Here is a 13,934-nt window from a genome sequence, read left to right as displayed (position 1 = left end):
ACGTCTCTACTGAACGTTTTCGTTTTTCCCACAATTAGAAGTTGCCAGTATTAAACACATTGGTGTTATCAAATGTAAAACATATAATTAATAAATGGGTGAAAATCGCTTGTGTCCATAATGCGCAGCATTAATATATACCCACATGACAGCTCATTGTTACTTTGTAATTCTACTCCACTACAATTCAAAGGTTAACCTGGTATTTTTACTCCACTAAATGTATTTGAGTTACTTTGCAGATTCTGATTAATGATGTGAAATATAAACAACCCTTAAAGCAGACTTTAGTTACACCTGAGTAAAATTCAGGGAAGGTGATTGTCAAGTGCCAACAATCAGGAGAGATATTTGATAGTTGGTGCTTGAGAAGACTAAACATTTATCTGCAATTGACATGAATGGAAACGAGTAATAAAGTATATTCATTACTCGTTATTCTCTACTAATAGTTAATTAAAGACTGTATAATGGCTATTTTGCACATCCCTTTCAAGATTTCAAGATTTTCAAAGGTTTATTGACATATCATAATACACAACTGTGAATGCAATGAATGAAAAACTTGGGTCACAGGTTCCTCAACAGCGCATTACAAGACATCTATCAATATGTGTGTACCACCATGGTACCACCACCATTAAACTGTCATATTCTGCACATTTCTTATACTATCTACATACATAAGAGTATAATTCATATGTATGATATCAGTTAAAATAAGTGCTTCAACATAGTCAACATTGCAGGAAAGCAATATATTAGACGTTAAGTACTTTGTCTGGCTTAATATTTATCTGTAGATACCCCCAAAGCTTTTTTCTTATTTAAAAGAAGACCTTAATCTAAAGTATTATTTAATGTTTGAATAAAGGTTAATTCGTTTTTCTGTTTTGCACATCCTCATATTAATATCTTTGTACATCCAGCACTAAACTGTTTTATTGTAGAGATCACTTACAGTATCTTCTTGATTTTTTATATTCTATATTTCTATCACAGACCTTCTACTTTCCCCCTATGAAAGTATGTACTCTTAATATTTTTTTAATCAAATATAACACATAAAAACAATAATTAAATAACATGCTTTAACCACTAGGCGGTGCACACAAGGTGCACACAGCCATAATAACTTTTTATTATTAGTGTAGGACACTTATGTATGTACAACATCTGAAGATGTGTAGTTTTATTCATGCTTTCACATAATTTTACAGCATATTGCTATACTATTTCAGACTCAGTATTTACATTCTTATATTCAAAGAAAATCAGTAATATCTTTAAAAACTACAAGTCCTTTTATATCAGCTGTGCACCGTTATGGTGTAAATATAACCTATCTACCAATTGGATCAAATGTAAAACTTAGCCGAATTAGTGTTGATACTGCGAGGAGACGAATTGTGTGAAGAAAAATTGAAGATGTTGTTTAATTGTTGATATATATATGATCCACGTCAAGTCTTCAGTTTCGGCGGCATTTCTTCCAGTTTTTCCAAAGGTCTTCTCATCAGGGCTCTATAAATAAAGAACTACGGCAGATCTGTAATATTTAATGCAGCCGAACCGTGTATTACAATGCCGTTATGTGATGACTTTCAAAGAGAAAAGCAAGAACACACGGAATTAAGTATTATTTTATTATTTTAAAATGTTTTCCGGATTTCATATCATATAAACACCAAATCCCAGCATGCATTGCGGCTAAAACATCCAATCGGCGAGCTTAAACCATAGCTGAGGATCTTGGGTAATCACTCGAAATGCCTACGTCTGTTTCCGGTTATTTTTATTTTGAAATTCAGTTCCTGACGGACGCCAAAAAAGCCAGAGATTATGGAATTAAACAAATAAATAAAAACAAGGATAATTGTGTGTTATTGGTGAGTAAATAACAGTGTGTTATTTTGAAAAGAATAACAACTTAGAAGGAAAAAAAGTTTTACAAATATACAGATTTCAGTATCCTGAGGCTCTCAGCCCCATTTATTTTCCTCACAGACGGCAACAAAAGTCCGAAATTATACGATTTAAAATAAAAGCAATAATTGTGGCTTGATATTGAGTAAGAACATGCTTTTATGAACCACACAGCTTCCGGTCTTCCTATAACACGTAATGTTGTGAGACTACCAATAGAAATACATTGCTTTTAAAATCGTGCTGTGCAACACGAAAACAAGGGGGAAATCGTGTTGGTGAACACGAATCAATAGATTAAAAATCGTGTTGGTGAACACGAAATGCCATGAGACTGGTTTGCTTTACAATACATTGCATTTAAGACTACCCTTATAAAGGATTAATAAAGAGTTTATAATTAGGTTGTAAACACTTTATTAATCATTAAGAACCATGTATAAACCAGTTCTAACATAGTTTGCATATATCAACAGGCTCACTATTAGGCAAGATGACTAGGCCTTATATTGGCACTAGCTTACTTCATCTTCTTCATCAGCCAGCATCCTTGGTATCTGTTGTTCACTGAGTAGATTCTCCCCCCATCCATCTTGATGTTTCTTGGCATCTCTTTATGACCATTCATTTATGAGTTACTAACATTTATAACTGCCAAAAGGGCTTCTTGTAAAGTGTTAAACTTTTTAGAAAGTCTTCCTGCTTTTTTTACAGTGCAGACGCTTTTCTGCTTGCTCTTGCCTCTGCTTACTTTTTTTTGCTGATTTTCCTATTTTTTTTTCTGAAAACTTCGAGCAGCGGCTCCTGCACATTAACTTATCACTGGGACAGTTATTCTTCATAAATAGACGGAGGGTTTCAGCCATATTTCAATATTTGTACGACGACCTCAGTCTTATAGTAGCGTGGCCTAGCAACAGCTAAAGCCTGGTATTGCATGCTATTTAGCTTAAGCTAGTTAGCAGCAAAATGCCTCTGTTCTCTACAGATGACTTCCACAAACTTCTACAGAAGATGGCCGTGTTGGAAATTAAAATGCAACGGTTGGAAGTTAACGTGAAAGTGAATGGACTAGGTTGGAATGAACCCATAGTGTTCTAAATGAATGGACAAAGGCATGCTAACTCACAGCTAGTTAGCAGCTACAAGGATTCTAAGGAACAGGAGGGCTGTGTACTGGGTAATAAATCTACAAGTGGTAGTCCTCCCTGGAACTCTCTGGGTGCAAAGCCTAAGAGTAAATCAGTTCCATGGGATTTTGGAGGACGAATAACAGGCAGAGCCCAGCGCTCTGAAATCTGTGATGCGACCGGCTGGCCTGCATTGTTATCACCCAGGAAGAGCGCCTCTTCAACCCCTCTTCATACTAGGAAACAGCCGTGGACAGCTGCTTAAGGGAGAACTACAAACAATCTTCCTAAACCACCAAGTGTGCCAATCCAGAACAGATACGCTCCGCTGACCCAGAACCGGAGATCTCTTTCTGATGACCTGGATAACCTGTCCTCTTCACACAGCAGGGTAAGGAGGACCAATAGCTACTCCAAAATCCAAAGGCTATGGGAAAGCTAACGACTGGGCCTGAAACTCTGATTGTGGGTGATTTTGCTGTAAGAGATGTAAAAAGTCTATGCAGTAAGAACAACACCAAAGTACTCTGTTTTCCCAAGTATATGGTCTCTGATCCTGCATATTGGGGCTGAACATCTGACTGAAAAATGTGGTAGACCTACTGTACATTGGAACAAATTATGTTGTGAAACAACAGTCAGAAGTGCTGAAAGAATATTCAACTGCCTGCGTCATCATTCTGTTCCCTCTGCCAAGGACAAGCAACAACAGGAATCAAAACAAGAGAAAGACACAACACATCGCGCAGAAAACCTTGAAGTATCACTGCACCCGCCAGAGAAATGTCTTGATTATGGGAGACCTACAGTATGACACAAATGGAGGAGTCTCCACCGCCCTTCACCCCCCTTATCACCTTTGAGGATACTGTTCCTTCACCCCCCAGCTATCTCTACTCTCCGTTCACCCTTTCACCCTCGCCCACCCTCCTGGAGTTCGACCACATGAAGGAGATACAGAGGGTTGGCACCAAGTCCTTCCTGGAGATCAATGACCACATGAAGGCGATATGCAGGGTTGGCAGCATGTCCTTTACCCCCGCCCCTCAACGATGCCCACCAAAATCACTGAAGCAGAGACGCGCACCATCTCCCCCGTCTTCATTTCCATGCCTACGTCAACTACCTCCCCCCAGTTCAAGACAGCATCTGTAGTCTCCGAAGCCTGATAAGGATGTGTGTGTATAAAATGCAGCAAACTCTATCTGATATGTGCTGGGTCCAGGCTCAAGGGCGTATGGCACTCTCAACTCTTTCCAGGACAAGCCGGGGCCCTGCCTGCCAGTAGCTCTACCGATATCTGTGTTGATGGGTAATAGATTGAAAGTGGTGAATCAGCTTAGAAACAGGAAGCGCTCAAACGTTTCTGTGAGTTTATCAAATTTAGCAGTGATTCCAAGTCAGCCACAGCTTGTCACAAAAAATCTGACTGATAGTGTATTTAACAAACTTAAACTAGCTTTATTAAATGTCAGATCTTTGCCAGGAAAAACGTTTTTAATCAATGATTTTATCACTGAGCACAATCTCGATTTTATATTTTTAACGGAAACTTGGATTGAACAAAATAACAGTGCAGCTGTTCTTATCGAATCAACACCTCCCAACTTCAGTTTTATGAGTCAGGAAAGAAGGCATAAGAAAGGAGGTGGAGTTGCTATTTTGTTCAGTGATTCCCTTCAATGCAAGAAGACATCTTATGGGAACTTTGCTTCTTTTGAATATGTGGCCCTTCAGCTGAAATGTTCCTCTCGAGCTCTGTTCCTAAAGATCTATAGACCACCCGAATACTGTGCAAGCTTTTTTGATGACTTAACTGAACTGCTGTCTATCGTGTGTATTGACTTTGACCTTTTAGTCATTGTTGGTGATTTTAACATCCATGTTGACAACCCCCAGGACAGAGGGGCTAAAGAACTGTTTTGTGTTCTTGATAACTATGGACTGACTCAGCATGTGACGGAGCCCACGCACAATAAGGGGCACACTCTGGACTTAATTATCTCAAAGGGTATAAATATCTCTAAGGTTGTGGTGACTGATGTTTCACTCTCTGATCATTCCTGTGTTTTCTTTGAGAGCTCTATTTCTGTTCACAAATTGTTTCAAAAAGAGGTAACCACAAAGCGATATTTAACTGAAGATATTAGGGAAATGTTTACTCAGAATTTTTCTTCCGAACTCGCCCCTGCTAACATCTCAGTAAATGAGCTAGTAGATCATTTTAATTCAAAGATTTAAAATGTTATAGATGCCATTGCTCCAACTAAGATAAAGGAAGTGACTGGCAAGAAAATATCTCCATGGAGAAAGGCCATGACCGTGAAAACAGAAAAAAGAGAGTGTCGAAAAACTGAACGCAGGTGGCAAAAAACAAATCTCCAGGTTCATTTTGAAATCTATAAAGAGAGACTTGGCTTTTATAATTTGGAATTGAAAATTGCATGACAGTCTTTCTTCTCTGACATCATTGCCAAAGACAACGCACGTGCCTTGTTTGCTACCGTTGACAGACTAACAAACCCCCCAGTGTCAGTAGCCTCTGAATTTCTATCCACCAGGGCCTGCAATACATTTTCCTCCTTCTTCACTGACAAAATTCAGAAAATTAGACAAGCAGTCAGTGCCTCTGTATCAGGTACAGAAAATGTTTTGTCCCTGTGTCCACTTAATATATCAATTCAAACACCATGACACAATTCCATCAGATTAATGATAAAAACCTAGAGGACATTATTCAACTTCTGAAATCCTCCTCCTGTTGCCTTGATCTTATTCCAACAGGATTTTTCAGAAAAAAAATGTCATTGCATGCAAATCTCTTCACTCGGGTGTTTTTCCACAGGCCCTAAAAACGGCAGTCATTAAACCGCTCTTAAAAAATTATAATCTAGATCAGGGTTCCCCAGACTACGGCCCGCGGGCCGCATACGGCCCGCCACGCCCCTTTGACCGGCCCTCCACCTCTCTGCACCTCACCATTTGAACTGGCCCAAAGAAGAAAAAAAAAAAAAAAGAAAAATTATAAAATATTTTTTAAAATATTTTATTTTAGTTGTCCAACTTGTTTTGTGAAATAATAACATGACTCTCCAAACGAGGGCGGTAATCGCTGTTCATTCCGTCACCTGAGATTAGAACTCGAGGCCGTCAGTATGTAGTGGCCAGAGCGGCTCTGGTAGTGGCCACGAGCCAAACAGTGGAACTGTCAATCAGACCGCCAGCGCCTCTATCACGCTTTAAAAGCAACGTTATGTAACGTTCTGGTTGACATCTGTTACATTTGCATCTTGTTTTTTTAACACTAAAATATTTTTTTATTAACCATTTATATTTTATATAATTTAATATGTGTGTCTGTATTATTTATATGACGTATGTTTATGACCGAATTTCCGCCACCTTACAAGCTGATCGAAGTCATGCGCAGAAAATATTATGCTACAGTTGAACAGCAGTGTAATGGCGTGCAGTAAAGTGAGGAAAATTGACAGAGAGTGTCGGGTTTTTAAAGAACAATAGACCAAGGATTATTTTTTTGTTCCATGGAAGGACCGTGCCATTTGTATTATATGTAAAGAAAATGTGGCCGTGTTTAAAGAATTCAACCTTCGCCGCCATCACGAAACCCGGCACAGAGAGTATGCTAGCTTGAGCGGGCTAGCGAGAGATGATAAGGTTTGGCGTCTGAAAGGCGGACTAGCTGTTCAACAGGATGCCTTCCTTCGTCAATCCCGGGTCAACCTGGCTGCTGTCCGAGCTAGCTACAAAGTAGCTAACCTACTGGCTACCCACGGCAAGCCGTTCACAGACGGAGAATTCGGGAAGGCCATGATGCTGGCTGTGGCCGAGGAGGTGTGTCCCGAGAAGACAGATGCCTTCCGTGGGGTGAGTCTCTCAGCACAAACGATGACGAGACGAATTGAGGAGATGGGGGGAAACGTGTTTGACCAACTGAGAGAGAGAGCTGCAGAATTCAAGTGTTTTGCTTTAGCCATGGATGAAAGTAATGACGTACAGGACACGGCACAACTGTTGATTTTTATTCGTGGAGTCAACACACGTTTTGAAGTGTCAGAGGAGCTGGCATCACTGAGAAGCCTAAAAGGCACAACAACTGGAGAAGACCTTTTTGTCGAAGTGTGCAAAACAATGGGCGAACTTGGTCTGCAATGGGCTAATTTTGCCAGTGTCACTACAGATGGTGCGCCTAGCATGGTCGGATCTACGAGGGGTCTAGTAGGGCGCTTGAACGGCGAGTTCGAGGAACGAGGTCTCGCCCCACCGATTCAAGTCCACTGCCTGATTCACCAGCAAGCGCTGTGCTGCAAAGTTTTGAAGTGGGCGTCTGTGATGAAGGTGGTTGTGCACTGTGTCAACTACATCCGGAAAAATGGGCTGAAACACAGGCAGTTCCAGGCCTTTCTCTCCGAGCTGGGGTCTGCTCACCAGGATGTGCTGTACTACACCGAAATCCGGTGGTTAAGTCGAGGCAAAGTATTGCGCCGTGTCTACAACCTGCTGCCCGAAATCAACACCTTCCTCCAGTCTAAAGGTGAAACGGTACGGGAGCTGACCGACCCGGAGTGGAAATGGGACCTCGCGTTTTTAACTGATGTGACTGAACTGTTGAATCACCTCAACCTACAGCTCCAAGGCAAAGGGAATCTCATCAGCGACATGTATTCCCACATAAAAGCATTCGAGGTCAAACTGCAGCTCCTTGTGCGACAGGTCCAAAAGCTGGACTTCACACATCTCCCTGCCACCCAAAGCTACTGCGCCGAGAAACCAGCCGCCCCTTTCCCAGTCGCGAAGTGCAAAGATGCCCTGGAGATGCTGCAGCGAGAGTTCAGTGTGCGCTTCCGCGAGCTCCATGTCAACAACAAAGACATAAGTCTGTTCCAGAACCCCTTTGCTGCTGACATTGACGACGCACTTCCCTCTCTTCAGTTTGAACTAGCCGAGCTGCAGAATTGTGATGTCCTTAAAGACGCATTCAAGCCTGACCACCTCCTTGAGTTCTATGCTGAGCTACCAGAGGGCACTTACCCAAACATTAAACAACATGCTCTGAAGATGTGTACCGTTTTTGGCAGCACCTACACCTGCGAGCAGACGTTTTCCCGCATGAAGCAAATAAAAAATCCAACGAGGAACAGACTCTCAGATGAACATTTGCATCAAACTTTGAGACTGGCAACCACTAGGCTACACCCAGACATCGGACTTCTCACCAGCCAGAAGCAAGCACACAGTTCACACTGATATGGTAAATATACTGATTTTAACTATTACAATTTTATATGGCTGTAAACATGAACTATGATTTTTTGATGAAATAAGATTAATGTTTTTAATGAATTTTAATGAATAATGCTACACTGTATTTGTAAAATCACATCACAAGGAACAACAGGCAGCATATTTATGTAATTTACTGAATGTGTCCAATGTCATCCCTTTATGCCAGGTTTCCAGGCAGCAAGAGAGGGGACTGCAACTGCTGACCTCAAAGATCACTGCCCATCCATCCTTCCTTCCACCCTGGCTACAAGTACCAATTCAGTTCACCTACTGCACATATTGCTGACTTCCCATTCTGTTACTCTCTTCTAGTTTAACCTGCCGAGGGTTTACTGCTCAGTCTCTCCTCCCAATCTCTTCTCTCAGCATCTGCCTCTCCATCGTTGTCTCTCTCTCTCCCTCTCTCTCCTCTCTCTCCTCTCTCTCCTCTTTCTCCTCTTTATGCACTGCCCCTCATCTCAATCTCCTATTTCAAAGGGATGATAATTGTGCTGTAAAAGTGTTTGGGTGCTCATTGCATTTTCACCTTGAACAAAAAAAATCTCACCTGAATATACAAATAAGAGTTGGTTAGTTGATATATTGTTCACCAAGTTTCTTGTCTTGATGATTTCTCATCTCACTGTAATATAGGCCTACCATTTCTATTGTATCACTCATAAACTGTCAATCACCATGTTTTTCTAACCTTTCCTTGCTATTTTTACATGGTTGTTATTAGAAAATAAAAGGAATACCTGTGGTATTTCAGATTGAAAAACATGTGAAGTACTCACTTCTTTTGCAAATCACTTGTAATGATGAACTATTTTGTGCTAGAAATTATGGCTATAACAGGCAGTGGCCTAGTATACAGCCCACATGATCGATCCCGGCCCCTCATCACAGTCAGGAACGATAATGTGGCCCCCAGAGAAAAAAGTTTGGGGACCCCTGATCTAGATGTTTCAGTAATGAACAATTACAGGCCCATATAAAACCTCCCATTTCCAGGTAAAATCATTGAAAAAGTAGTTTTTCTACAGTTGAGTAATTTCTTGCATTTAAATAACTGTTTTGATGTGTTCCAGTCAGGCTTCCGTCCAAACCAAAGCACTGAGACTGCTCTTGTAAAGGTCTTAAATGACATCCACTTAAACACAGACAGTGGCAGAACTTCAGTGTTAGTATTATTAGATCTCAGTACTGCGTTTGACACTTTTGACCACAACATATTACTAGACCGACTGGAAAACTGGGTGGGACTTTCGGCAACAGTTCTAAATTGGTTTTAATCCTACTTAAAGGAAATAAACAACTTTGTTTCTATAGGTAAATACACATCTGAGTTGACAAATATGACGTGTGGGGTTCCTCAAGGCTCCATCCTGGGGCCTCGTCTCTTTAACATCTACATGCTACCACTGGCTCAGATAATGAAAAACTACAAAATAAGTTGCCATAGCTATGCGGATGACACCCACATTTACATAACCATTTCACCGGGACCCTATGCTCCAATTCAAACACTGAGTAAGTGCATTGAACAAATCAATGACTGGATGTGTCAGAACTTTCTCCAATTAAACAAAGATAAAACTGAGGTAATGGTTTTTGGAGCCAATGTGGAACGTATAAAAGCTGGCGCTGAGCTTCAGCCTGCAATGTTCAAAACAACAGATAAAGCCAGAAATCTAGGTGTAGTCATGGACTCTGACCTGAGTTTCAACAGTCGCATTAAAACAGTTACTAAATCAGCCTACTATCACCTAAAGAACATATCCAGGATTAAAAGACTAATGTCACAGCAGGATTTGTAAAAACGTGTCCATGCTTTTATCTTCAGTAGACTCGACTACTGTAATGGTGTCTTCAAAGGTCTCACTAACAAATCCATTAGAAATCTGCAGCTGATTCAGAACGCCGCTTCTCGAGTCCTTACCAACACTAAGAAAGTGGATCACAACATTCCTGTTCTGAAGTCTTTACACTGGCTTCCTGTGTGTCAAATAATAGATTTCAAAATACTGCTGCTGGTTTATAAAGCACTGAATGGTTTAGGACCAAAATACATTTCTGACCTCCTGCTAAATTATGAACCATCCAGATCTCTCAGGTCTTCAGGGACAGGTCATCTTTCTGTCCCCAGAGTCAGAACTAAACATGGTAAAGCAGCATTCAGTTATTATGCTCCGAATATCTGGAACAAACTACCAGAAACCTGCAGACCCGCTGCAACTCTTACTTTTAAATCCAGGCTGAAGACTTTTCTTTTTGCCGCTGCTTTTAATTGATTTATTCATATCTTAAACTGCACTGTAACTTTTATTATCTTTGCTTTTTATCTTTGCTTTTAAATGAGTGTTTTTAAATGTCATTTTATATCATTGCTTTTAAATGAGTGTTTCTAGATATCATTTTATAATATGTTTCTTAATGCTCTTAATGTCTTTCATTTTTGTAAAGCACTTTGAATTGCCTTGTGTTGAAAGGTGCTATATAAATAAACTTGCCTTGCCTTACCTTGCCTTGTCTAAACAAATCACCATTTATTTATGAGTTGCTGCCATTTATAATTTGTTAAGTTATATTAACCTCTTAAGCCCGAGGGTCCCCCCAGTGGACTCCTCCCACCGTTTTTTTACGAGACTATGTCTCAGGGCTTCTTAACATTTATGAAACTATTAATGTTCCATACCCTTTTAACGATAAGAAACTCAGCTAACTGACAATATGAACCATTTTTAGCTAAAAGAAACACAAGAGTAATACCAAGCCTTTGAATTAGCATGGAGAGAAACAATGCTAACTAATGCTAATGGAATTTTGCACAGCACTCACAGTAGCAATGCCCTTATTACTTATTGTCACTGCACAAACAAGATATCCGATTAAAGCTGAGACTCCACAGATTCCACACATGTAATGTCATCACTGTACGACCCCGAATTCGGGAGCTATCAGCCAGAAAAGAGAAAGTAAAAAACATCTGGTTTCAAAAATATTACAATAATTACGTCTTACCTTTCTTGATTTGCGATCAAAAGTTGTGTTCAACGGAATAAAAACGCCGCTCAAGGTTAATCCAATGTCTTTGTGTCACGTAGACATTTTTACTGATAATCCACCATCATAGGCTATTTATGGCAATATACTGGGTATAAAGTTTTGCCGTCCAGGCTTGTACTTTCAGATGTGCTTCGTTTGCTTCTCTATTACACCCGCAATGGTAATGTTTACGTGGATTTGGGAAGTGCTCATAGATTCTATTGGATGTAATGGTTAAGAAAAAGGTGTAAATCACCCAAATCGACCAATGGGTTCCAGAGATATGGTCCTGCGTAAAGTATAAAGAATGCCAGCCAGCGTAAGCACTTTACGCAGAAGACTTTACTTATTGTTTATTACGTAAGGAAGCAGGAATTGCAGGACCCAGAGCGCACGGAGCACAGAGCGGACAACAGATAACGGAATTGCAGTTTTATTGCTTAAAGATTATCAGAACATTTCAAAGGGGACACAGCCACATTGCATATTAACCTATGGATTAACTACATCATCGTTGTTATCGTTTTAATGCCATTGAAGACCAGTTTAGACCAGACAAAGACAAAGGTAAGCCATCTTAGCATTGTGTAGCTATCTAGCGGCACTTGTTTTGATGTACGTTTTTGTTGATAACGTCGCGAGTTTGTATCTTTCAGTGTTGAGGTGGGCACCATTAGATTCTGTGTCTTTACGATCATAAACGATGTGTTGGATGTGCAGCTAGGATAAGTAATAAGGGAGCTAGGAGTGATTTTCGGTGCAGTAATAGGTGAGCATTTTTCGCTCGGGGCTAATCCAGAGGCTCACTGTTAGCATTGTGGGGCCTAAGAGGATAAGAGATTATGTGTTTTTTATTTTTTTTTATTTTTTTTTTTCACAACAGTTGTATTTGGATGGAATGAATAACTATAGTGATAATTCAAAGTAATAAAAATGATTTTTACAGTGAAAAAGGTCAAATGGAACTGATGGTTCCCAAATTACCCAGAGGTGAGTCCGCCTGGACTTTATTTTTCTAAACCTCTCTAAAAAGGTCAAATTTCATATGTTATAGTTTGGATTCCTAAAGCTTTTAGTCTACTAACCCATCATTCAAGGGTGGTTTTCACTATAAGTAAAAAAATGTAGGCGAACATTACAATTTACATGTTTTTACTATATTCCATCTGAATTTACTTTAAAATAAAAACATTTATATTGATTCTGACACTTCTACTTCCAACTCACAGATGTAACCTTGCTTTGAGAGAAAAGATTATTAATTTACCCCTTTTAGAAGTGAAGATATATTGCTGTGTTAGTGGCATTTTCGAGCCTGAAACCTGAAAAACAGGCTCAGGGCTTAAGAGGTTAAGCCTTAAAGTTTTGCATAAATTAGGTGACTGTGAGTTACAGGTCTGTCCAGTGACTGCTGCTGTTAGCTTTCTGCTCTGCTCTGTGATGCTACAGGGGCTCTGCCTGCTCAGCTCATCCGGGGAACATAACTTGAACTCGGCCGTGTTTGTTGTGCTGGTGCCTTGTGGACTATTCTTCATCCTTATATCGTACTATTGTGACTCGCTCTGCGGTTAAAACAGACGGTGCATGAATGTGGTTTTGCGGTAACGGCCCGTCCACACTACAGCTTCAAAAAAAGCTTGCCGGCGGGCGTGTCTGAAGCTCGACCAACAACCAATCACATGAATCTCCCGCCCCTGACACACAAGCAGCGGTTTGATTGGCTAGAGCTTGTACTGGCATATGATTTGATTGGCTGACGCTTCCACCGAAAGCTTCAGAAGCTTCAAAAGTTGAACATTGCTCAACTTTTGCAGCCTGAAACGCTAGTGATGGGATTTATGGCTCTTTGAAGGGAGCCGGATCTTATGGCTCCGTTCCTTTCAAAGAGCCGTTCAAAAGAGTCATTCAAAAGAGCCGTTTTTTTTGGCGGGGTTACTTGGTTTTTCTGTGAAATAATCACCAGGATAATGATTGACTGTATTGCCAGACCTAATGTCAATAATCTGCTTTGTAAACACGACACAAGGTGGCGCCATATCCATGTCATTCATGTCCGTGAATGTACTACTTTGAATTTACCCTCCGTATGTGTTAAGTAAATAAAGTTGCCTTGCCTTGAATGAAATTCACGCAACTCTTAATATAGATACTGTGTTTTTAAGTGGCGATGGAGATCATTTGTTGGCCCTGCTTTAAAGGATATTTTGCCTTTACAAATGGTGCGCTTTTTTGGTTGAAGTGCATCAAAATGCTGCTGCGTTTTCGCGTTTGGCTCATTTTCCATCCGAAAAACACGTCGTCTACCTGTCCTGTAGCCTACCACTTGTTATGACTTCTCTCTCTCGCGTATTCCGTTAAGACCCACCCCATCTCACTCCTCCTGCTGAAACCTACTAATCAGAGTAGGGGCGGGTCTTCACAGAATACGTTTGGGGAACAAAATCAAGCTTTTTAACAGGCGAGTGGATTTTGGCAGGCAGTGAGTGCGGACTAACAATTGAACGATAACAAGAACGGCTCTCACCAAGTACGACTCGGTTCCCC

At 40.5% G+C, this 13,934-nt stretch overlaps 1 protein-coding gene across 1 annotated transcript; it reads left to right on the top strand.

Moving 5' to 3' along the window:
• Positions 1-7,031: 7,031 nt before the first annotated feature.
• On the top strand, positions 7,032-9,084 carry LOC307034101 (general transcription factor II-I repeat domain-containing protein 2-like). Its single transcript, XM_079672845.1, has 2 exons — positions 7,032-8,328; positions 8,530-9,084. Exon 1 carries the CDS (start codon positions 7,053-7,055, stop codon positions 8,322-8,324), a length of 1,272 nt encoding a protein of 423 aa, XP_079528971.1. The 5' UTR covers positions 7,032-7,052; the 3' UTR covers positions 8,325-8,328; positions 8,530-9,084.
• Positions 9,085-13,934: the final 4,850 nt, after the last annotated feature.

The sequence above is a fragment of the Notothenia rossii genome (assembly GCF_949606895.1).
Source record: "Notothenia rossii genome assembly, chromosome: 3".
NCBI classification, from domain to species: Eukaryota; Metazoa; Chordata; class Actinopteri; order Perciformes; family Nototheniidae; genus Notothenia; species Notothenia rossii.
The sequence above is the reverse complement of the archived record's forward strand: the minus strand, read 5'-3'. Positions and strand labels throughout refer to the sequence as shown.

Bases quoted from the DNA above. Each gene is read 5' to 3' on its own strand.
- LOC307034101 (XM_079672845.1), top strand. From the start codon at position 7,053: ATGGATGAAAGTAATGACGTACAGGACACGGCACAACTGTTGATTTTT.